General features: G+C 36.3%; 1 protein-coding gene across 2 annotated transcripts in view; it reads left to right on the top strand.

Moving 5' to 3' along the window:
• Positions 1-1,885: 1,885 nt before the first annotated feature.
• Positions 1,886-23,905, top strand: part of ODF2L (outer dense fiber of sperm tails 2 like) — a 50,237-nt gene continuing 28,217 nt past the window's right edge. The window contains exons 1-7 of one of the 2 annotated variants that reach the window (XM_055139552.1): positions 1,886-2,030; positions 14,100-14,232; positions 15,544-15,669; positions 17,219-17,278; positions 17,374-17,445; positions 18,295-18,411; positions 22,557-22,742. In XM_055139552.1, coding sequence (XP_054995527.1) covers positions 14,113-14,232; positions 15,544-15,669; positions 17,219-17,278; positions 17,374-17,445; positions 18,295-18,411; positions 22,557-22,742 — 681 coding nt within the window. In that variant the 5' untranslated portion in view covers positions 1,886-2,030; positions 14,100-14,112. Of the gene's footprint in view, positions 2,031-2,519; positions 2,752-14,099; positions 14,233-15,543; positions 15,670-17,218; positions 17,279-17,373; positions 17,446-18,294; positions 18,412-22,556; positions 22,743-23,905 lie in introns of those variants that run through there. The other variant, XM_055139551.1, reaches the window with a different exon arrangement.

Here is a 23,905-nt window from a genome sequence, read left to right as displayed (position 1 = left end):
AAAAACCTGTAATATGTCTCCAGGTTTGGTTCTGGAACTGACCTAGTTCACTGCATACTGTTGTTGGGACACCACGGGAAGTAAATTACTTTTTTTAGTGTATAAAGGGATGAGAATTGTTTTGAGGGTATCTTTGGAAATAATTTACATCATCAAATAATATACACATTTTAAATTTTGCTAAGCTTTATACTCCTCAAATACCTTTGGCCTATTAATTCGTTGTTTGATATTGTTATATTATAGTCCATATTTGTAACTATCAGGAAATAACGGCTATCCTGAACATTTTATAGTATCCTACACACTATAATCAAGACTATGCAAGCAGAAAACTGAAAATATTTATCATCGACCTTTTATATAAAGTGTATGCTTGCTTTAAATTATTCAGGAATCCTTGGTACATTGTTTCATGGGTCATGTGCTTAATAGCATTTAGGCTTTGGGATTGTCAGGAATAAGTTACTCTTTAAATTTTAATTTTAAGTTACTTTTTCCTATCTAAATAATGAAGTAATGGATTATTCTAGAAAATAAAATTATTATCTAACCAGACTTAAGGAGCAAATTCAAACTGTAGGATGAGGAAAGCTATTAGTTTATATGGACAATTTAGCTTAAATTTGAGAATCTTATTTGTTTGGTGGTCTACACCCGGTGGTGTTCAGGGTCTAGTAGTAACCCCTTGTGCTCAACGATAACCCTATATGGTGTGAGGACTTAATAGAAGTTGGTACTGCAGGTAAAGCAAGAGATTTAACCCCTGGGCTATCACTCAACCCTTATGCATTCACTTAATTTTTTTTTCTTTTTAAATTACTTTTGTGTTTCCCTTTAGTGTTTTATAAGTGAGATTATCTCTGAAATCAATGCAATTTAATTAAATTTTTTTAATATGAGGAGCCTAACTTTTGCATTCAATTAATTTTTTACTTATGACAAGTTAACCAGATTAGTGAAGATCTTAAATTATAGTGCTGGAAAGGTTCTGGAAATTATGCTCTCTACCCCATTTCCACCTGTCCCCACCTTTTAATTCTATCTTTTATGAGAAAACTAGTCCAAGGCTTGTTAAATTGCCAGAGTCATAATTCATCGATGACAAAGTAGATACTTTACCTCAGTGCTTTTTAGCGTTTGCATACATAGTACAATTTCATGTTCATTATGAATAAACTTTTAACTATTAGGAACTCTTTGAACAATGAGAGCGGAGGTTGGGGGTAGTAGCGTTGCTTGGAAACATAAATGGTCAACATTCTTTGTTTAAAATGTTCTATTTGTGAACTTAGTATGATGGCATTCGAGTCAATATAAACACTGAGTTGAGTGCATGTTTTTTTCCCCCAAATAAAATCTTAATCTCAGTTGTTCAACAATCCATAAACCATACTAGCTGCCTGAAGCATAGATAACAAAGAACTGAGTTCTAAGAGGTCTCTCTCAGAGATCACCTTTGAGATTCCGCATTTAAGGGCCCAAGGAAGGATTTCAGCTACATAGCAACAGGAGACATTTAAAAGGGGAGATGCTTTGTCAAACTTCAAGGTGGCAAAAGCCGGGCATTTCCAGACCAGATGCTGGAAAATTTGCAATCAATTGATCGGCTTTTTTTCCTTTCGGGTTGATCTCAATTAAAAACTATATGACAAGTGCCTTTTTTGTAATACAAAAGGGCTGAGAAAAGAAAAAAAAGTTTACCCGGAGAATTAGAGACGCAGACAAAGCCCTTCTCCGGGTCCCGCCCCTTCGCTTCAGCCAATAGCAACAAGCGCCAGCGCTAATTTAGGCGAGACCGACCAATGGGCTGCCACCGCGCGTAGGGGAAGGGCGGGGCGACCGTTGCCAGAGAAGCCACTCGCCGGTTACTAACTGCTCTGGTCCCACTAGTCCCTAGACCGGCACGCTTCCATCGCGGGGCACTTGCGGGAATTCTCCTGCGTTCCCTGCCTGCTCTCCTAGCTTTCGTCCACCGCATTGCCTGCAGCATCCGCTCTCTTCTAGAGACCCCGGGCTGAAGAACCGAGGTATGCCTGCCGGGACGTCCACGCGTGTACGCGGCTTCTAGCCACCCCCTCCCCCCCGGATTCTTCCAGACTCCTGGGACCCCCTTTCTTAGAAGAGGGCTGGAGTGCTGACGTCACGGCGACGTGCTGATGCAGCGGCGGGGGCGGAGGCGCGTCCTTTGCAGAGGAGGCTCACTTGGTTGTCTTGGGCGGGCCTCGGGGTGGGGTATGGGAGTGAAAGAGGCTCCACCCCTCAGACATATTAGACAGGTTTTGCGCTCTCTACCCACTACACAGACTTCCGGTCTGCTGCAGAGGCTGCTAAACTCCACTGCCGGCATGGGTGTGCACAGATCCTAGCCGAGATGGGAGGTGCTGGTCAGATGCATCCCTCACCTGGGCACTGGGGCCCTTTAGAAATAGTGCTAGGGGCCTCACTCCACGCCTTCCGTTGCTTCTAAGCTTCTGCTGTACACTCCCCTAGAGGTGGCAGACCCCGGCTTTGTAATTGAAGAATACTCCCGGAAGCCTCCGGAAAACATTCCTTTCCCGGGGTCCTTAGGTCCTCGTTTCCATCTGTATTGCTACAGGATGGCTTGCAATGCAGATTGGACTCTGCCACTGAACCGGGTGTAGCCTTGAGCAAGGTCACTTAAGCTGTCTGGCTGCAGATTTCCTTGGCAAGAGTGACTGTAATAAGAAGTTAACTAAATGCAATGCCAAGGCTGAGTACCGGTTACCTGTAAGTGGTGCTTCTTTACTTAAAAAGCTTCAGGCGGACTGGCTGTTGTTAGGGAGGCGAGGTTTCAGGGTTACCTCTTGGATAGTAAGTTTCAAGTGATTGAACGAGGTTCCTGGAATATTTTAAAGCAGCACTTGGTTATGGTTAAAGTACCAAACAATATAAAGCTTGTCTATTTTTGTTGTTGTTGATTTTAGAGCCACACCTGGTGGTGCGCAGGGGTTGGTTACTCCTGGCTCTGCACTCAGTAGTCACTTCTGGCATTGCTCAGAGGACCCTATGGGATGCGGGAGATTGAACTTTGCTTGCTGCGTGCAAAGCAAGCGCCTTATTCATTGTACTCTCTCTCCGGCCCTACAAAATTTGTCTTTTTTAAAAAATAGTGTGATGCTATTCTTCTTTTTAGACAGAGAATGTTATCATCACGCTGGTAATTCATTAATGGCTAGGTATCCGTTTTCTCACCTCTCCTTTTCATCACAATTGATTTGTATGTAGGACAGTTTTATATCTAATTCTCCCCTATGAGAAACTTTTATTTTCGACTCTTATTTTCACTGTGCTTAGTCTGTGCAATGAGTGAAGCCCAAAAGGTGGGTATAACAAGATTGGAATAACGTCTACCTCTAGCCCTGACACTCTAGGAAGTTCTATTGGACGTCAATAATTCTGGTCCCTTTGTGGCTGTTGTAATAGTATAGTCAGATGTTTAATGATTTTACAAGGAATAGATTGTGAAAGAATTTCTTCAAAAAACAATAGTTCTATACAAACACTCATGCTTATAAGTAATTTTATGAATTATGATCATTTATTGAAAGACATGAAAAATTGTGGAGAAAAAAAGTCCCCAATGCAATCCCAACAGGGTGAGCCAAAGAAATCTTAAAAAAGAAAATAAAACTAACCTGTAAATGCCTCTATTTCCTTCTGTTTAAGTCTGATCACAGCTTTGCAGAAATTTAATCTCATTTGAAAAATAGAAACCGTGACCCATTGTGACTGTAGGTGTTTTAGGTCTAGTGACTCATAAGGACTTTTGAACCTGGCCCCAAATTTTTTCATTTTATGCCCTGCTCTGGGACTTTAAGGATTGAGTCAGTGTGGTCAGTCTAACTGCCTATTCTATTGAGAAAAGGAAATAAAGAGGAAGGGAGGCGTGATGCTACTACTATATTGCCTTGAAACTGGCCTAACAATATTGGTACTTAAGGATATTGGTACCTTATTGGTACCTACAGGATAAGCTACGTCATTATCTAGAACTTTCATGTCGAGCAATCCATTCAGATGGTCATTATAAATGAGATGTTAAATTTGATTACTTCATTCATTACTGATTTCTTTCTATTCTGGCATTGATTCCTTCATTGCTTTTCATGTTTTTACTTCTGATGGAAGCAGATTTTATTTCTTCAAAACTTTGTACAGAACAATGTTGGCATTTCATTTCTCTGTTTCTGCTATCCTCAGGTTTAGTTCATTTTCTAAATGACCACCATATTTATGTTTTTGCTTTTCAACTTCTAGTGGAGTTTTTTGTTTTTTTAGATAACTGATTTTCAAGAGTATAAATGTTTGTTTAAGGGTTGTGGATTTATGTTTTTACAATGCACTTCTGCACTGTCATTTGCTTGCTTAAAAATATTTAATATCTATTCTGACCTATAGGAGAAGCTCAAACTGTTGAATTGAGCCTGCAGTTCTGCTCTTACTGTGCCCATGTTCATCTCTTCCTCTTGCCCTTGCAAATCCCCTCTCCTCTGTATTCCTTACTCATTGTCAAAAAAAAATTATTTTTAGTCACCAGGAATTACATAGTTATTCATGATTGGGTTTCAGGCATACTATGTTCCAATGCCAACCCCTTCACAGTGTCCACTTCCCTCCAATAGAGTCCTCAGTTTCCCTTCTACTCATCTATCCCCTTCTATGACAAGCAGCTTTCAAGTAAATCATTCATACCATACTTCACTCATAGATACGGTCATGCATAACAATTTTCAGCACCCTCACCTCCTCACAGTTGACCACTTTCCTTCACCACTGTTGTAGTATGTTCTCTCTGCCCTGTTCTCCCCTCATTCTACTTCTGTGACAAATTTCTTACTCACCATTTCCAACATCATGGTTCCCGAACAACCACCTGTCAAGTACTTATTGACCAAAATAGAACATTGCTTATTAAATGCAGTTGAATCAGTATAAAACATTGTCCACTCCTAGAAAAACAGTTTTTTTTGTCTTTTTTTTTTGCTTTTTTTGGGGTCACACCCAGCGATGCTCAAGGGTTACTCCCGGCTCCGCACTCAGGAATCACTCTTGATGGTGCTCGGGGACCATATGGGATGCTGGGAATCAAACCCGGGTCAGCCTTGTGCAAGGCAAATGCCCTTCCCACTGTGCTATGGCCCAGAAAAACAGTTTTAAACACATCACTTTTTTGGTAAGGGATTGGTAAACTCTTTGCTACATGACAAATTTATTTGAAATTGTTGATGCTTGGGAATTAATGATTATGAAATATATGTTCCAGGTAGGAGCTTTGGTTTCACCACTAGAAAGTTATAGCACTGCACTATAGCACTGTCATCCTATTGTTCATCAATTCGCTGGAACAGGCATCTGTAACATCTCCATGTGAGACTTGTTGTTACTGTTTTTGGTATATCAAATATGCATGGCTTGTCAGGCTCTGCGGTGCAGGCGGGATACTCCTGATAGCTGGCTGGACTCTCTGAGAGGGATGGAGGAATCGAACCCTGGTCAACGCGTGCAAGGAAAATGTCCTACCCACTGTGCTATCGCTCCAGGAAGTTATATAAAAAGTAAAAAAGAAGAAAGTTATACAAAACAATATTGTATATGGTAGTCTATTATAGTCAATCTAAATAATTCCCATGAAATGTCTCCTCTACAGCTATGAAAGTGGAAATTAACCATTAAAAGAAAGCCAGAAAATGAAGTGCTTGGAAACTAAACAAATGAAATACTGGTGCTACTGAACAACCATTGAATCAGAGAAAGTCAAGGAAATTGATTCTTAGAAATAAATAAGAATGAAAACTTTCTTTTTTTTTTTTTATTTTGACTATTCTCCCTTATATTTTCCCCCTCTAAATTTGTCTTCCACCTTATGTTATTTCTTTTGATATTGCAGTAAATTTAATAATACAGATTATATATACATAATATATATTCATATATTATATATTTTATAATAATACAATAATAATACATACAGATATGTTTTTGAGGTAAAATCCAGCATTTCTTCCCCAGTAGCAAATACAAAATAACGTAGTCACATTTAAAAGTATTTTAGGGGGATTGGGAGTGTGGACCATACCCAGCAGTGCTAGGGGCTACATGGAGCTACCCCTGTACCTCCAGGGTACAGGAAGGAACCAGGATTAGCTACAGCAAGGCAGGCATTATCATGCCTGTACTATCTTTCTGGCTCCAAATAAGTCACATTTTTTAAAGACTTGAAGATGACTTTAGTTACATAATCCTTCAATTCACATATATTCTTTTTTTTTTTAGTTTTTTTTTTTAAATTTATTTATTTTTAATTAGAGAATCACCGTGAGGGTACAGTTACAGATTTATACACTTTTGTGCTTATACTTCCCTCATACAAAGTTCGGGAACCCATCCCTTCACCAGTGCCCATTCTCCACCACCCGTAAACCCAGCGTCCCTCCCACCCTCCCCAATCCCATCTCCCCCCCACCCCACCCTGCCACTGTGGCAAGGCATTCCCTTCTGTTTTCTCTCTCTAATTAGCTGTTGTGGTTTGCAATAAAGGTGTTGAGTGGCCACTGTGCTCAGTCTCTAGCCCTCATTCAGCCCGCAACTCCCTTCCCCCACATGGCCTTCGACTACAATGTAGTTGGTGATCGCTTCTCTGAGTTGCCCTTTCCCCGGAACGTGAGGCCAGCCTCGAAGCCATGGGGTCAACCTCCTGGTACTTATTTCTACAGTTCTTGGGTGTTAGTCTCCCACTCTGTTATTCTATATACCATAGATGAGTGCAATCTAAGAATGAAAACTTTCTTAAAAAAAATTTTTTTTTTCTTCAGAACAGTGTCATACCCAGTTATATTCCAGACTTATTCCTGGCTTTGCACTCAGGGATTACTCCTGGTGGGATTCAGCGGAATTTATGGGTTGCTGGGGATAGAACGTGGGTCAGACATGAGTAAGTCAAGCACCCTACATCCTATATTATCTCTCTGGCCTAAGAAAAAGATCTTGTTTTATTAAGGAACAAGAAAAGGCTTAATTAATTAATTAATTAATTAACCTCACAGCTTAAGCAACTAAAAGAATAACAATGGTCAAAGTAAGTAGGAGAGAAATTAAAAATCATGGCAAAAATCAGTGATGTGTACATTTAAAAAATACAATAGATCAATTAAATCAAAACAGATGTTTTGAAAGAATTAGTCAAGTGATCAACCCTTACTATGGTCATGAAGAAAAAGAAGTGAGACAACTGTAACAAATTAGATCAAAAGTGAAAGGGGAGAAATTACAGCAGAAATTACTGCAATTACAGAAATACAAAGAAATACAGGAGTACTGTATTACAGAAATACAAAGATCATATGTTGGCTATTTTGCCAAGTACTACAATTAACATAGGTGTGCATATTTCAGATGAATGTTTTTGTGCTTGGAGAATAGGTGTCCAGAAGTGGTATTGCTGGGTCATACTGGAATTCTGTTTCTATTTTTTTTTTGAGAGATTTTCTTATTGCTTTCCACAGACGTTGAACCAGATGACGTTACCATCAATAGTAGTTGACAGTTCCTTTCTCACCAGAACTGCACCACCGTGTTGTTTATAGATATTTGACATGTGTCATTCTCACTAATATGAGATAATATCTCAGTGGTGCTCTGATTTGCATTTTCCTAATCATGAGTAACAGTGACTATTTTTTATAAGCATGTTCTGCATCTTGTCTTTGTAGGCTGTCTCTGTTCATCATCTCGCCCATTTGTTGTGATAAGTTGTCAGATTTTTTTGTTGTTGTTGAATTTTGTGAGATCTTAACAGATCATTGATATCTGTCTTTTATCTGATTCATTGTGTACAAATATTTTCTCCCATTTAGCATAGTGTCTTTTTATTATGGTTTGAGTTTCTTTCACTGTGCAAAAGTTTTAAATTTGATATGATCCCATTTGTCTATTTTTTTGTTGTCTTTGACACTGGTTATCTCTTCAAAGACACCTCTGCTGTAATTTCCTGATGATGTTAGAGTTCTGACGATGTTTTCTTCAATGTGTAGTATGGATTCCAGTCTAATTTTGAGATCTTTAATCCACTTTGAGTTTACTTTTGTGAATGGTGTGAGGTACAGTTCTAGCTTCTTTCTTCCTTTCTTTCTTCCTTTCTTTCTTTCTTTCTTTCTTTCTTTCTTTCTTTCTTTCTTTCTTTCTTTCTTTCTTTCTTTCTTTCTTTCTTTCTTTCTTTCTTTCTTTCTTTCTTTCTCTTCCTTTTCTTTCTTTCCTCCTTTCTTTCTTTTTCTTTCCTTCTTTCTTTCTCTTTCTTTTTCTCTGTCTATCCATTTTTTCCAGCACCATTTGTTGAAGAGATTTTTTTCCCTCCACTTCATATACTTGTTCCTTTACTTAGATTAGCTGTGCACAAATCTGGGGGTATTAACTCAGGATTATCAGTTCTGTTCCATTAGTATACAGGTCTGTCTTTACTCCAGTATCATGAAATTGTAATTATTATAGCTTTATAGTATAGTTCAGAGTTGGGAAATGCAGTGTCTTCAATCTTCTTTCATTTCCCTTGGGAATGATATGGGCATTTGGGGAGTTTTATGGTTACTGTGTAAGTATTTAACCTCCCTAATTAGTTTGATTCCAAGGTATATGATGTTTCGGGCAGTATTTTGAAAGGGATAGAGTTTTTAATTTCTTTTTCTTTTAATTCATTATTTGTGTACAGGAAGACCAAAGAGGGTTTTTTTTTTTGTATTAATTTTGTCACCTACTACCTTGCAATTGGTTTGTTATTCCTAAGAGTTTTTGGTGGAGTCATTAGGGTTTTCATGTATAATATGATGTGGTATACAAATAGTTTGACTCCTTTTTTTCCAATTTGAATCCCTTTGATGTCTTTTTTCTTGTCTAATTGCTGTGGCCAGGACTTCCCAAACTCTGCTGAATAAGAGTGGTGATAATGGACATCCTTATTTTGTGCCTGATCTAGGGGGAAGGTTGGGTTTTGTTTTCTGATCTATTCTGCTGCTCTATATCATTTTATAGTGGAGTTAAGTCCACTGATTATTTAGAGGAATAACTGTTATGAAGAGATACGTTGCCATGTATTACATGTGGAGTTTGGTTACTTGCACAATGCACTATTTTCTTTTTATATGTGATCTCTCAGTGTCCTTGTCAAAGCTGGGTCATATTCTAAATCTGTCTTCAACGGCTGTTTGAGAATGTTTTTAATCCCTTCCAACACTTTGAATGATAATCTTTCTGGGTAGAGTATTTTTGGTTGAAAGTTCTTTGCATTCACTTTGTATATTAGTTAGAGAAATATTCTGTGAATATGATGTTTTGTCCTTAGTATGCTAGATTTTGCTTCTGTCTTGCAGATGTAAGGAGCTTTTCTCTGTCTATAGTTCTTACTATTTTGTTAACAAAATGTCTTGGCGTAGTTTTGCTTGGGATTGCTCTCGTTGGTACTCTGTTTTTTTTTTGTATTTATACTCCCATCTTGCTCTCCAGGTTGGGAAAATTCTTCCCTCTCTTTAACTAGTCTTTAATTATTTCTCTTAGCATTGTCAATAATTTCCCTTATGTTCTCTTAATATTTTTTCTTATTCTCTTTTCTATTTCCTCTTCTTTTTTGGGCACATTTATTTACACATTTATTTACTTCAAGTGTACTGATTTGCATTGCTCCTAAAGCTTCTAAAAGCTTATAAATGCATTCTTAAATTCCATTGCTTCTATTTGGATGATATCTTTCATTTTTTTCCCATCAAGCCCTATTTATGTTTGATGATTCTTTGCCCGAATGCCATTTTCAGATTTTTGGGCATTACTATGATTGTTGTCCTAAAGGCTTCTTCAAGCAGATTTCAGAGGTTTAAAGTCACTGGTTATCTCCCTGAGTTTTTGTTGTCTTCTGTTTACATCTTTGTGTTCTTCATTTTCCAACTGTCTTATACGTTCTTTCACCATTGACAAGGTTTAGACTGGATGAGTGCTGTTTTATGATGTTTATGTTGGGTTGAAACTGGGAGTGGGTAGGATACTCAGTTTGAGGTTTTTGTGGTAACTGGCCATACAACAAGTCTTCAGGTGCTGTGCTGGAACTCCTACCACTGCTTCCAAACTGCATTATGCAGAGGTGGGATGATTTGGGTTGGGGTAGGGGAGTGGAGCTGGATTGCCACTTCCCAGTACTTGTTCATCTCCCAACTTTAAATAATACCAAAAAGCTATGATAAAAGTCTATGGTATGTGGAGGGCAAGAGGGGGGACATGGGCAAGCAGACTTTCAGGCCAAGGAAATAGTGCTGAGAGCCCATACTTAAGTCCTCAGATATATGTGTAGTTTATTTAAGACGAAGGACCAACGTGCATTAAAGTGATCAAAGAAAGTATCCTCAACAAAGTGTTGGAAAAACTTGTTAGCCACATACAATAAAATGAAATTGGGTCCCTAGCACATACCATCACTATCATCCCATTGCTCATCGATTTGCTTGAGTGGGCACCAGTAATGTCTTCATTGTGAGACTTGTTACTGTTTTTGGCATATCAAATACACCACAAGTAGCTTGCCAGGCTCTGCCATGCGGGCGAGATACTCTCAGTAACTTGCCGGGCTCTCTGAGAGGGGTGGAGGAATTGAACCCAGGTCGGCCAGGTGCAAGGCAAATGCCCTACCGCTGTGCTATCGCTTTAGCCTGGCACATACCATCACAGATATTATAATAGATTATAATCTATTATAATCTAATATCTTCATAATAGATTCAAGAACAAAATATTAGACAAATTATATTGGGTGGATGTAGTGAGAACATGAGTTTTATATCCTTTTTAGTTTGACTGATTTAAAATAAAATAATACTAACAAAAAATTCTGCATTCATGTGATTATAAAATAATAGAATACTATGAAAATTGATGTGTATTGAGTGATACTATTTTCTATCAAAATGTATCAATTAGCATTTATAATTTCAATTTTTTGTGCAATTTTATTTTGTTATATCTTTATTATATGATTGATTAATGACAGAAAATACTGAAACTATTATAATAAATCATTTCCTACTTTCCAGCTTATGTGAAGAAGTTATTTTGGACGTTGCCTATAAAATCATTTACCAGATTTATGGAGGAGACCGCAGATGATGAAAGTCACTTAGAAGAACTGTTTTACTATTTTAAAAATAGATCAGAGAAGAAACATTTATCAGGGCATGGGAGTGAAAGTAATCACAACTGGTATTTTTCCAATAATAGGTGATATCTCACTTTCTGGTTTCAGGGTTTTGCATATATATTGTAAACGTTCTCTTTAAATTTAATAATTCACATATTTGCTTAATATGATTATAAAGGTACATAGTTAACATAAATTAGATAGTTTTTAATTTTTTTTTTTTTTTTGCTTTGTGGGTCACACCTGGCAATGAACAGGGTACTGCTGGCTTTGCACTCAGGAATTACCCTTGGCGGTGCTCAGGGAACCATATGGGATTCTGGGAATCGAACCCGGGTCAGCTACGTGCAAGGCAAATGCCCTACCCGCTGTACTATTGCTCCAGCCCCCAAATTAGATAGTTTTTTAAAAACTCTTAAGGGGCCCAGAAATAGCGCAGGCCAGAAAGATCTTGCCTGGCTTGAAGCTATCATGATTGGAACTATGGCATCATATATGGTCTCCTGAGCATTGCTAGGAGTGAAATCTGAACACAGAGACAAGAGTAGGTCCTAAGAACCATCAGTGTGCCTCAATCCCCCACTCCCCAAATAACAAATCTTGCAGCAATTAAAAATGTAAACCTTACCTAATAATATTTTTAATATAATGCATTTTAAGTAAGGTAAATAAAAATATCAATGCCTTGAAAAATCGGAAATGAGTTAAAAAGTACTACTTTACTGTTGTCTACTATATTAATATATAAAAAATACTTGCCTCTTGTTTTTCTTCTTTAGAATGGAATGCACTTGTTATTTATATGACCTGTTACCTTCTTGTATGATGACTCTAAAGTGCCATTATTGTCACTATGGATAAGATAGCCCAGTTTTTAGTTTAACTTACTACTTATAAAAGTGTATTGGGTATCTTATTTTTGACTTTATGATCATGGCTTTATAAAATGTGTAGGTGTCATTTATAGCCAACATCTTCTGAGACTTAATCACTTAAACCAGTGATACTTAAAATAAGCCAGGGGTGCTTAAGCAGTAGTCTACTTTGTAATATATTCTCTAAGATGTCATTAATAGTTAATGGGCCAGTATAATGGGTTCCATTAAGAAAGAAAAGAACTGCCAACTAAAGAAAAGCTTGATGCTTTCCTGTCAGAGAATTTTATTTATAAATTTTAAAAAGGCTCCCTAAAATTTACCCATTTTTTAAAACTTAGTTAAGGTATTCATTAAACTCCTTTTTTCTCGAAGCCAAATTTTTTCTGAATCACTTTTTGACTCGTTAGTTGTCTTGGCTTTTAACTGTTTTGGTGGTAAGTCATTTCCTAATAAGATTTTATTTATTGGTTTGTTGGTTTGGGAGCCACACCGGCAGTGTCCAGGGACTCCTCTGGCTTGAGGCGTAGGGAGCGACACATCCCCTAGGGAACCAAGTAGTTCTGGGGCTCTAAGCCAGGCCTCCTGCATGTGGTGCAGTTTAGGAACATATTTTTTGTTTGTTTGGGGGCCACACTGGCAATACTCAGGGCTTACCCCTAACTCTTTGCTCATCCATCACTCCTGGCAGTGTTTTGGGGATTATACAGGTTTTTGGGGATAGAATCCAGGTGAGCACCTTGCATGAGGCAAGATACTGTAGTATCTCTCACGTATTCCGGTTTAGAAATATGTTTAAGTGAAATAATTTATTAGTGCTGCGCTCCATCACTCTATGCAGCAAGCATATTTCTAAGTCTTGCTTCTGGAATGTTGCTAGACATTCATGCTTCACCAATCCACTCATTTATCTTATGTTCACATCTGGGGTTTCATCCCATTGCTGGGGTATTCTCCAAAGAATGGACACCTGTTCCACAAGTTTTTGGTGTGTGCAAGAATGACAAGTCAATTTCTCCCTCATTGTTAGAGGATAAGATGCATCCTGACTTTAGGATATAAGAATAGTTCCCCCAAATAAATATATCTACAAGTGATACACAATAGTATCTAGGTAACACATAATCAAGAAAGAAAATAGCAGTTTTTCTTTTTTTCCTTTTTTTACTTTTCTTTTTTTTTTTTTAAATTGTGTCTGTGCTCATGGCTTATTCCTGGCTCTGAGATCAAGTATCAGTTGGGAGGGGTCAGGTGATTGTGTGCAATGCTAGATGTTGAATTGGGTTGGATGTGTGCAAGGAAAGTACCTTACCTGCTGTACTATCTCATCAGCCCCAGCAGTTCTGTTTTGTATGATAATGAAGTGTTCCAAAGCCCAGTGTTCCGGAAAGTTTCAGCTTTCTGTATATCATTTGCTCAACTTACTCATTTTCCTGGGGGAGTTTTTTGGTGAAAAAGCATTTCAAGAGAGGATTTTGGAATAAGTTAGTTCTAATGAAGCAAATATTTCGGATTTGGAGTAAGGGAGAAGGAATATACATGTGCATACTCACAAAATATTTTGCAAACCAGACAAGGAATCTTAATAATGTAAATAACACAATGAAACATTGCTTTGGTGGTCTATGTGTTTTATATATGCTCACAATTTTAAAACTTAACTATAGTGGCTTCTGAAACAATACAGCAGGTAAGACTCTTCCCTTCGATATACCAGATACAGGTTCAATCTCTGCATTGCTTATGTACCCTGAGCACCATCAGGAGTGATCCCTGAGTACAGTACTAGGAATAAGATCTTAAATCAGCCAGCTGAAGACCCCCAAAACATAAAAAAGGCCAACATCTTATCTTATTATACTAAATATAGAAAAGTATGGAATTACAGAAAATTAATGTCATTAGTAACAACTGTTATATTGTAGAGAGCTATGTGTATAACTAATGTTTAGTCAGTTCATACTATTTGACATGAGTATTCCTGCTTGCTATGACAGATTTAACTTAAATTTTATTTATCCATGCATAATTAGCCTACACCAGGACATGCTAAATGAAAAAACTGAATTGGAAGAAATACTTGAGGAGGCTGAGTTGGTGACCTATTCTATGGAATTACTTTTGCCATTATTTAAGGATACTGTTGAAGAAATTACTTTTAAAGATGTGAGTATTCATCTGTATGTTTGGTTTTGGTTTGGGGGCTATGCCTGACAGTTCTCAGGGCTTACTCTTGGTTCTGTGCTCAGGGATCACTACTGGAGGACTCAGGAGACCCTGGAGGTGCTAGGGATTGAACCTGGGTCTACCTCATGCAGTGTAAACTCTCTAACCTCTGTCCTATTGCTCCAGCCCTAAATATTCATCTTGTAAACATCTAATAAATAACAAGCTGACACAATCTCCAGAATGCATGAAGTGATGTCTCATATCTTTAAGTTATATTTGTAAATTGGCTTTTGATTTTTTTCTTTTTGGGTCACACCCGGTATTTGACAGGGGTTACTCCTGGCTCATGCACTCAGGAATTACTCCTGGAGGTGCTTGGGGGACCATGTGGGATGCTGGAATGGAACCCGGGTCAGCCATGTGCAAGGCAAACGCTCTACAGTCGTTGTGCTATCACTTCAGCCACAGACTTTTTTTTTTTTTTTTTTTTTTTTTTTGCTTTTTGGGTCACACCTGGCGATGCACAGGGGTTACTCCTGGCTTTGCACTCAGGAATTACCCCTGGCCGTGCTCAGGGGACCATATGGGATGCTGGGATTTGAACCCGGGTCGGCCGCGTGCAAGGCAAACGCCCTACCCGCTGTGCTATCTCTCCAGCCCCCGCAGCCACAGACTTTTGATATTTAAAATGAGGGTTTATCAATGTTCTTTAGCCTTTGCCATTAGTTTCAATTCTTTTCCTAAGATAGTCTCAGGCTTACATCTAAGAAGAAAGTTAAGTTAGCCACTATATGGTAAGAAGGTAAATTACAACTTTACCTTGGCACTTAACTCACCTGAAATTGAACTATACAATTTATTTTGCTGAATTTAAAATGAAAAAATTATTGAGACATGAACTATATTTTCTGTAGTGTTGTGAGTAATAGGCTACTTCTAAAATTTCAATGTACTAAGGTGTTAATTAGAAACCAAAAACATTGGGCCGGAGCCATAGCACAGCGGGTAGGGCGTTTGCCTTGCACGTGGCCAACCCGGGTTCGATCCCTGGCATCCCATATGGTCCCCCAAGTACTGCCAGGAGTAATTCCTCAGTGCAAAGACAGGAGTAACCCCTGAGCATCACTGGGTGTGACCCAAAAAGCAAAAAAAAAAAACCCAAAAACAAAGAATTATATGTTTATTGGAAAAATTTATCACTTATATAGAAAATAATGTTTTTTATTTGAAAAAAGTATTTTTTGAGAACAGCAATTATATCTTAATGCCCTGTCTTAAAATTTGTATATGTTCTTGTGTTTTCACCAGGCTGCTCTCTCTGAATCAAATTTGAAGATTTCTAAACAGAAGGAAATGTTAACAAAAGAATTAGACACTTTCACAAGAGTAAAACAAGCTTTAGAACACCATCTTAGGAGGACAGAGTACCAAAAAGTAAGAACACTAAACATTAATTGAATAGTGATACTTCTCACTCTTTCTCACTTGAAGGGCATTTTAGATATATACAAACTATAAATATCAAAATATTGGTATATTTTCAGTTGAAATAATGTTTGAAGTTTTGTTTGAAATGTCAGTCATTAAATGTACTATAAATAGTTCTGCATAAAAGTGACATTTTGGTGGGAGGAATGGAGGGAGGGAGAAGGTGTGGGCCACGACTGACTGCGGTCATGGATTACACCTAGCTCTGTTCTTAGGAATCACTCCTGACAATGTTTGGGAGACCATACATGGTACCAAGGATCAAACCAGGTTGGCCATGTGCAAGGCAAGAACCTTAAATACCTGTACTGTCTCACTGGCACCCAAATGGCATATTTTTAGATAGAGAGAAAAATGTTTTTAATTTTTAATCTCAAAAACATTATTTGGGGCCTCTCATTTTCAAGATAAGTCATAAATCTTCTAGCCACATCCCTGGTTCAGAATTACTATTATTCTTTACAAAATTAACTTAGTGCTATAATTTAGGTTGTTTATAACTTTTACCTATTTAAGGACATCACTATGAACTTCCCATTTTGCTGATTTCTATGACACTGGATTGTATAATCTGAAGCATTAGAGATTAATTTATTAAATCAACTCATTTTATAAAGATGTGGCAATTGTTTGGGATGATGAGTTAAACATTTTTCTGATGGTTGACTTTTTATAAAAACTGAAACTGTGCCTGCAGATACATAAGTTTAACAGGTAGCAAAGTATTCTCTTAAAAATGATTTCTAGAAAGTAAATTCACTGCCATCCTGACTTTTCTCTGATGTTTAAGCCAATATTACTTCCTACTTAAATTCATACAGTGAATCAGGATGCCTTGTCGGTCCAAGACTTACTTTCCTCTTTTGCAAAGTAGAATTTATAAATGTCCTTTACAAACATGTTTAAAATATCAAATGGAAGCTGGAGAGAGAACTCAAGTAGAATATCTCCCATGAACATATGAGAAACTTGAGTTTGAGTCCTCTCTGACCACCTGCTTTATTGACCTCTGAGCACAGCTTGGACCCATTTGCAACACCTCCAGAAATAACTGCTATTAAAAATTGTTTAAAAAGGTGAACAATGAATGTGACAGTAAACTCAACTAAAATAAACGTTATGTTACCAGAGGTTGTGTGTGTGTGTGGTGGGGGTGGGGTAAGGGGGTAGGGAGAGGGTGTACTCTGAATTTTGTATAGTAGTTTTTGATATTAATTTTTAAGTGATGCTTATTCAATGCTTTCTACATTTTTTTTTTTTTTGCTTTTTGGGTCACACCTGGCGATGCACAGGGGTTACTCCTGGCTCTGCACTCAGGAATTACCCCTGGCCGTTCTCAGGGGACCATATGGGATGCTGGGATTTGAACCCGGGTTGGCCGAGTGCAAGGCAAACGCCCTACCCGCTGTGCTATCTCTCCAGCCCCTGCTTTCTACATTTTTATGCAAATAAATATACGTATGTAAGCCCTGATTTGTAATATCTTTCTTCACAGACTGGGAATGGCTTTTCTATCATGTTAGAGGAGCTAACTGATAATGAAAATGAGAATACAGTAAGTCATATTAAACTTTCATAAATTATTTTTTTGTTGTTTGGTTTTACTAAAAAGATGTGATATTTCTAACTTTTACTTTATATTTGTTGAAGAACCTTCAGAAGAAGATCCTTGAAAAGGAGACCTATATCCAAGAACTTTATTCTTTGTGTCAGGATGAAAAGGCAAGCAAATTTTGAGTTTAAATTAATCCTGTTATCTTAATATTGACTCCTCCCTTTCCTGTCCTTTGCATGCTTACCTCTGTGTTCCCCCAAAAAGAATTTTGTTCCAAAGTCTTCTAATTATTTAGGTATTTTTCAAGTTTTATGTATCAAATATGACTCTTAAAAGCATTTTATTTTTTAGTTTTTAAGTGCTGTTTCACTCACTCCGGGTGTTTGGCATATGTCATTATTGAGAATTAGTTAAAAATTTTAATTATATTTCAATTTTAGTATTTGCACTGTAGCACTGTGGTCCTGTTGTTCATTGATTTGTTTGACTGGGCACCAGTAATGTCTCCATTGTGAGACTTGTTACTGTTTTTGGCATATCAAATATGCCACAGTAGCTTGTCAGACTCTGCCGCGCAGATGGGATACTCCTGATAGCTTGCCAGGCTCTCTAAGAAAGACGGAGGAATCGAACCCGGGTCAACCGCATGCAGGGCAAACGTCCTACTCACTGTGCTATCGCTCCAGCCAATTTTAGTATAAATTTTAGTATAAATTAAGGAATTTAGGTGTTTGTAGGAGCACTATAGGTAAGTCCATAATTTAACTTATGTGGGTAAATAGAAATTGAACAAAGGAAAAAATGTATCAGGAGCCATTAAATAAATGGAGGTGGGGAGGTGGAAACCTTCCCATAGTTGTACATAAAATACATTTGTATTGAGAGGGATCGCAGTTTAATGTAAAGTGGGACTCAGCTTTTCACCACTCTTTAGGCCGTGTGTAAATAGGGGTAAATTTAAAGGCTATAGAGAGATACATTAAATAACATTAATTTTGGTAATGTTTCTGTTTTAGGCAAATGCTTTGAAAGCAAACCGTCTTTCACATTCTGTGAAAGTAGTACATGAACGACTACAGCACCAAATTCATAAAAGAGGAGCAGAGAATGATAAATTGAAAGAGCACATAAAGGTTATAAATATCTAACCATTTTTATACTTTAAGTGGTAAAATTAATGAACAACTAAACTCTTCTCTTTCTTTCTTTTTTTTTTTTTGGCTTTTTGGGTCACATTCAGCTATGCACAGGAATTATTCCTGGCTCTGCACTCAGGAAACACTCCGTGTGGTACTCAGGGGACCATATGGGATGCTGGGAATCGAACCCGGATCACCTGAGTGCAAGGCAAACGCCCTGCCCACTGTACTATCACTCCAGCCCCCTAAAGTCTTTTCTTAATCTAGAATTTGGTTAATTTGAAAAAATTTAAGCTCTGGCACAGGAAATACATATTTGAAATATGTCTTCACTTAAGACTTCTATACCTTCTGAAGTATGACTCTAAATCTCAGTATAAAAATTCTTTTTTTCACAGCAATAAAGAAAGGGTTTGTACAGCTTGCATCACTTTAAAAATCTTTTGCATCATATAATTAATTTATATTTACTGTGGAATATTTATAAAATATAAAATTAAATTAAAATGATTTTTAAGCACTAAAACCATTGTTAACATTTGCTAAATATTGTCCCATTATTTTTTTCTGTTTTTGTAACTATCTCAGATATTAAGTAAGCAGTCAATAAATGTTTATTATATGTTACTGATAGCAATAGGTTTAAAATCATCCTAAAACGCTGGGTTTTTCTTTCCTTGTGCAATTTTTTAGCAGTATGAGCAAGAGGAATCTTTTTGTTTAAGCCATGTTTATTCATTTGGAAGTCTCACAGACACTTTGAAGTAAGAACTTAGGAGTTGCTTGATATGACACAAGCTAACTAGACCCAACTGTCATTTTTGCAGGCAGTTTAGATACCTCAGGAGAGGTATCTAAAGACACCTAGTGAAGGTTCTAAAGACAACAAGTGAAGGTTCAGTGTTCCTGTGTTTAATTTGTTTGCTTATGTGTGGTGGCAACCTAGACACGCTTCAAATTGTACTTGGGGTGGCATTTTTCTTAGTGAAAAAAAGTTTTTTGCTGTTGAGGATATAAAACATGCCCCCAAAGACATAAATTTTGTCCTCTGTCCACCTCCCTGTGATTTTTTTTAGAAAAGCTCTTTCCCCATCTAGATTTTCTGCGTCCTTGGCATTGGTGTCCAAGGGCACTTTAAATGAACTTCAGTTCCTATTTGTGCTGCTTTGCTCTGGTATTTTATCTACTCTGATTAAAAACAAGGGAATATGTGTGCTTCAACAACTCACACAAGCACCCCACACAATTAATTGATCTTATCTTCATACATTTTAATCATGACCTAAATAGCTGTTATAGAAGTTTTTGAAAATATTTTCTTTTTAAATATGAGAAAGGCTTGACTGAAGCGTTGCCCAAGAATTTACTTCACCTTTTGTGTTTCAAGTTTGGTTTTGTTGCTTTAAGTACAATTATTTATGATGCGGTCCTGACACCCTGTGGTCCCTTAGAGGAATGACAGCACGTTCCTTGTGGCGGCTTCCTCTCTCCCAAGTAGGCTTACTATCCTGTCTTTAGTTGCTTTACCCCAGCTATTTATTTAAACACTTCATGGGATTTATTTTAATATAAGATAGATTTTTAAAATTTTATTTATTTATTTTACATAATATGGTCAAGGGTATGAAATCTCCTCTGACATTAAGAAAAAATACTGAAAATACTAATAAATTAGTACTACCATAAGATCTCAAATAAGGTAAGTCTCATGGAAAGAAATACACAGTTCTTGGTTTAGAGAGACTCAGTAAGATAGATTTTTCCTTAGAAACAGGTCTCACTTCTTTCATTCTGCTTGTTCACTTTCAAAGCGATCAAGTTTTTGAATCTTTTTTAAGATTGACTTACTCTTGGTGCTGATGTAAGTTTTCTTGATTACTGAGTCAGTTAGAAAAATCTCATTTTTTACTGTGATTTATTTGATTAAAAAATTAAAATAATTGTTTAAATGGGAGTCTTAAAACCTAATTTCGGTAATAATTTACTTTTTATTTCCAGAATTGTGGCTCTTTCAAAAAAAGTTAATTTTTTAACTTTAGCTTTTTAAATTTTTTAAAATTAGCTTTTACTAATTAGATCCCCACTCCTGGTCCGAGATCTAAAATTACTGAATTACATAGTAGACCTTCTTTTTATTGTTTAAGTACCATACTGTATTATTACCATACTGTTTTTCACAGCCTCTGGACCAGTTCACATCCCCACCAATAACATGTGTGGGCTCCTTTTCCACACACTTTTATCAGCACTTATTGTTTCTGATCTTTTTAATATAGACCATCATCACAGGTGTCAAGTGCTGGTTCATTGTAGTTTTGATTTATATTTCTCTGATAGTAACAATAATGGATTTTTTTCATGTGCCTATTGGCTATATGTATTTTTTCTTTAGAAAGGTGTCTATTTCAGCTCTTCTGCTTATTATTTGCTCGGGTTGTTTTTTATTACTGAGTATTAAGTCTTAATAGTTTAAATATCTTTGATATTAATTCTTACCCAGATTTGTGATAGGCAAATATCGTCTCCCATTCGGTCGGATGGCTTTCCATTTTCATGATAGATTCTTTCACTTTAGTAGCTTTTTGGCTGTTGACATCGTCCCATTTGCCTATTTTTACTTTTGTTCCCTTGTCATTGGAATCAAATTCTCAAAGACATTATGAAAGCCAGTAGCACGTATTGCCTATGTTTTTGTTTTGTAGTTTTAGTTATAGATCTGCTAAGTCTATCTTTTAGTTAATTTTTGTGCAGGGTGTGACATAATAATCCAGTTTAATTCTTTTGCATGTGACTATCGAATTTTCTTACTGCTATTTGTGGAGGATTTGTTTTCTCCATCTTATGCTTAGTTCCTTTTTCATGAATTATCTGTTTGTGTACATGTGGGCTTAATTCTGGGCTATCAGTTTTATTCTTTTCATTTCTATCTGTTTTTCAGTTCATTGCTTACCTGTATTGATTTCTGTAGCTTTACATTATAGCTTGAAGTTGGGGAGCATAATTGTTACCATTAAAGATTAAATTGTTAAGTCTTAAAATTCTGTATATTCAAGTGCTTTAAATAAAAAATTTTAAAATTATTTGAAATAAATATGAGAACTATCAAACCCAATAATTTCTATCCTCCCAGCCTAATATTCTATCTCTAGTTATGTCACAGTATGTCGAGGAAACAATCATGCTTACTAAGATCATTAGACTGTGTGTTATGACTATGTATTATGTATGCTTACTAAGTACTTACTAAGTATGCTTACATCAGTTTAGTACTTTGCCTTCAAACTTTTTTTTCCTAACCTCTCTTAAGGATCTGGTAGTCATTTGTTCATCCAAATCTGTTTAGTTTGACATAATAACTTCCACAAACTTATTGGGTTAAACAGTATTGATGTAACTCAAGTATTAAAGTATGCCCTTAATTTTAGTAAATTATGATCTCACAAATCAGTTCATAATATCTTATCTATATTCTTTTCTATAGTAGATTTAGATCCTTTAAGTTTATGCCTTTTATACTAATGAGTCCTAATATACCAGGGGAGTGACTGATTCCTTTGAATTTTTTGTACATATTATTTCAATTGTCTTCAACACAAGTATGATATTTCTTTAAATTTACTTTTTTCTTGCTTTGAAGTCACACCCAGCAGTGCTCAGGGATTACTCTAGGCTCTGCACTCAAGGATAACTCCTGGTGGGGGTCAGGAGACCATATGATGTGCTGAGGACCCCAAGTGGGCCGTGTGCAAGGCAAGCGCCTAACTTGCTATACAATGTCTTAAGCCCATGTTTATTTTTTAAAATACACTAAATAGTACTGTGTGTAATAGTCTAATGTGGATTTTCTTTAAGTTTTAGCTAATTATAAAAGTTTTAGGGAAATTAGTGTTTGTATCCTCATCACCTATATCTTAATAAAATTCTGTGTTTTATGTAGGTTTATTTTAAATATGCATTTTATAGCTGTTACAAACATTGGTAAAATTATCTTCATAATTATCTTTAAAAGTTTTGCTTTAATCATGATTACTCTCTGATAAAATATATGGAAAGATAATTTACACATTTTACAATGTTTACAGAAACATTAAAATTTTTGAGTGAATTCTGATTTTTATTTTATTTTATTTTATTTTTAGAGTCTACAAACTAAGATATCTGAATGGAAGTTGCAGCTGAAAAGGAACAAGCATGAGACTATAACAATGAAAGAATCTAGTAAAAAAAAAACTATAGCACTAAAAAAGGCGTCTAAAGCTTATAAACAGAGGCTGGAATATTTTACCAAGAACATGGAAAAGCTAACTTCCCAAATTAGAGACCAAGTAAGTGTATACATTCTTTCTTAATAACTGTTGGACTTACAGGTTTTTTAGCTTTTACTTCTCATTTGCGTTCACCTTTATTTTGAAAGATTACCTAAAATGTCAGATTTATGTATTGAATGATATCAGCAATTTCTTGGCAAGTTTATGGACAATTCACTAAAGCTAACATCTCAATATATTTCTCTTTGGAAATTTACAGTTTTTTTAACATGTTAAAGATCCTGAGCAGACCTTCAGCCAAACTTTGTAAAGAAGGCCATTGACCTCACTCTAGAGTTTCCCACCATTTATTTAACTATAATACTCTTTCACTCAGCTTTTGGAACTGGTTCTGAGGAAAACCAGTTTGGGAAATGCTGATTTATGTTATGAGACCATATGACATTTTTCACTAATTCACTTCACTTAAACTCTGTGTTGCATTTTAAACCATACACTGACGTAAACACACCATGTGAAAGTTATCTTTGAGTATAGTATTAAGTTGAAAAATGAATTTAGTGCTTTGTTGTTTTGACTATTATATTTATTTGATTACCAGTTAAAAACTATTTACTGTTTTTAATGTCTCTCATCTCTTAAGAACTTATGTTAAGGCTTACAGAATTATTAGTGGCTTTTAGAAATGAAAACAGACTTGCATAAAAGCAGTGTAAACAAAACAATTTAATATTTTGTAAGCTCAAGTGTTAACATGTTAAGACTCTAGGGGCTAGAGTGATAGCACAGCGGGTAGGGCGTTTGCCTTGCACGTGGCCAGCCTGAGTTTGATTCCCAGCATCCCGCATGTCCCCTGAGCACTGCCAAGAGTAATTCCTGAGTGCATAAACCAGGAGTAACCTCTATGCATCGCCAGATGTGACCCAAAAAACCAAAAAAAGAAAAACATGTCAAGACTAATATTTAACCTGCATACATAAATATTTAACAAAATTAAAAAACTGAGGACTAAGTTTAGAATTTAGAAGATTATAGACTTCATTCAATACCTGAGTGGTAAAAAAATATATATATATGTATATATATACATATATACACATATATGTGTATATAAGTAATCAAGTTTTTAACATTTAAGGAATTTTAAAATGTTTATACTCTATTGCCTAATAAATCAGATTTCATGTCAAATTAAAAAATATTTCAGTCACCAAGATTTA

Source organism: Sorex araneus, chromosome 5 (assembly GCF_027595985.1).
Source record: "Sorex araneus isolate mSorAra2 chromosome 5, mSorAra2.pri, whole genome shotgun sequence".
In the NCBI taxonomy this organism is placed as follows: Eukaryota; Metazoa; Chordata; class Mammalia; order Eulipotyphla; family Soricidae; genus Sorex; species Sorex araneus.
The sequence above is the reverse complement of the archived record's forward strand: the minus strand, read 5'-3'. Positions and strand labels throughout refer to the sequence as shown.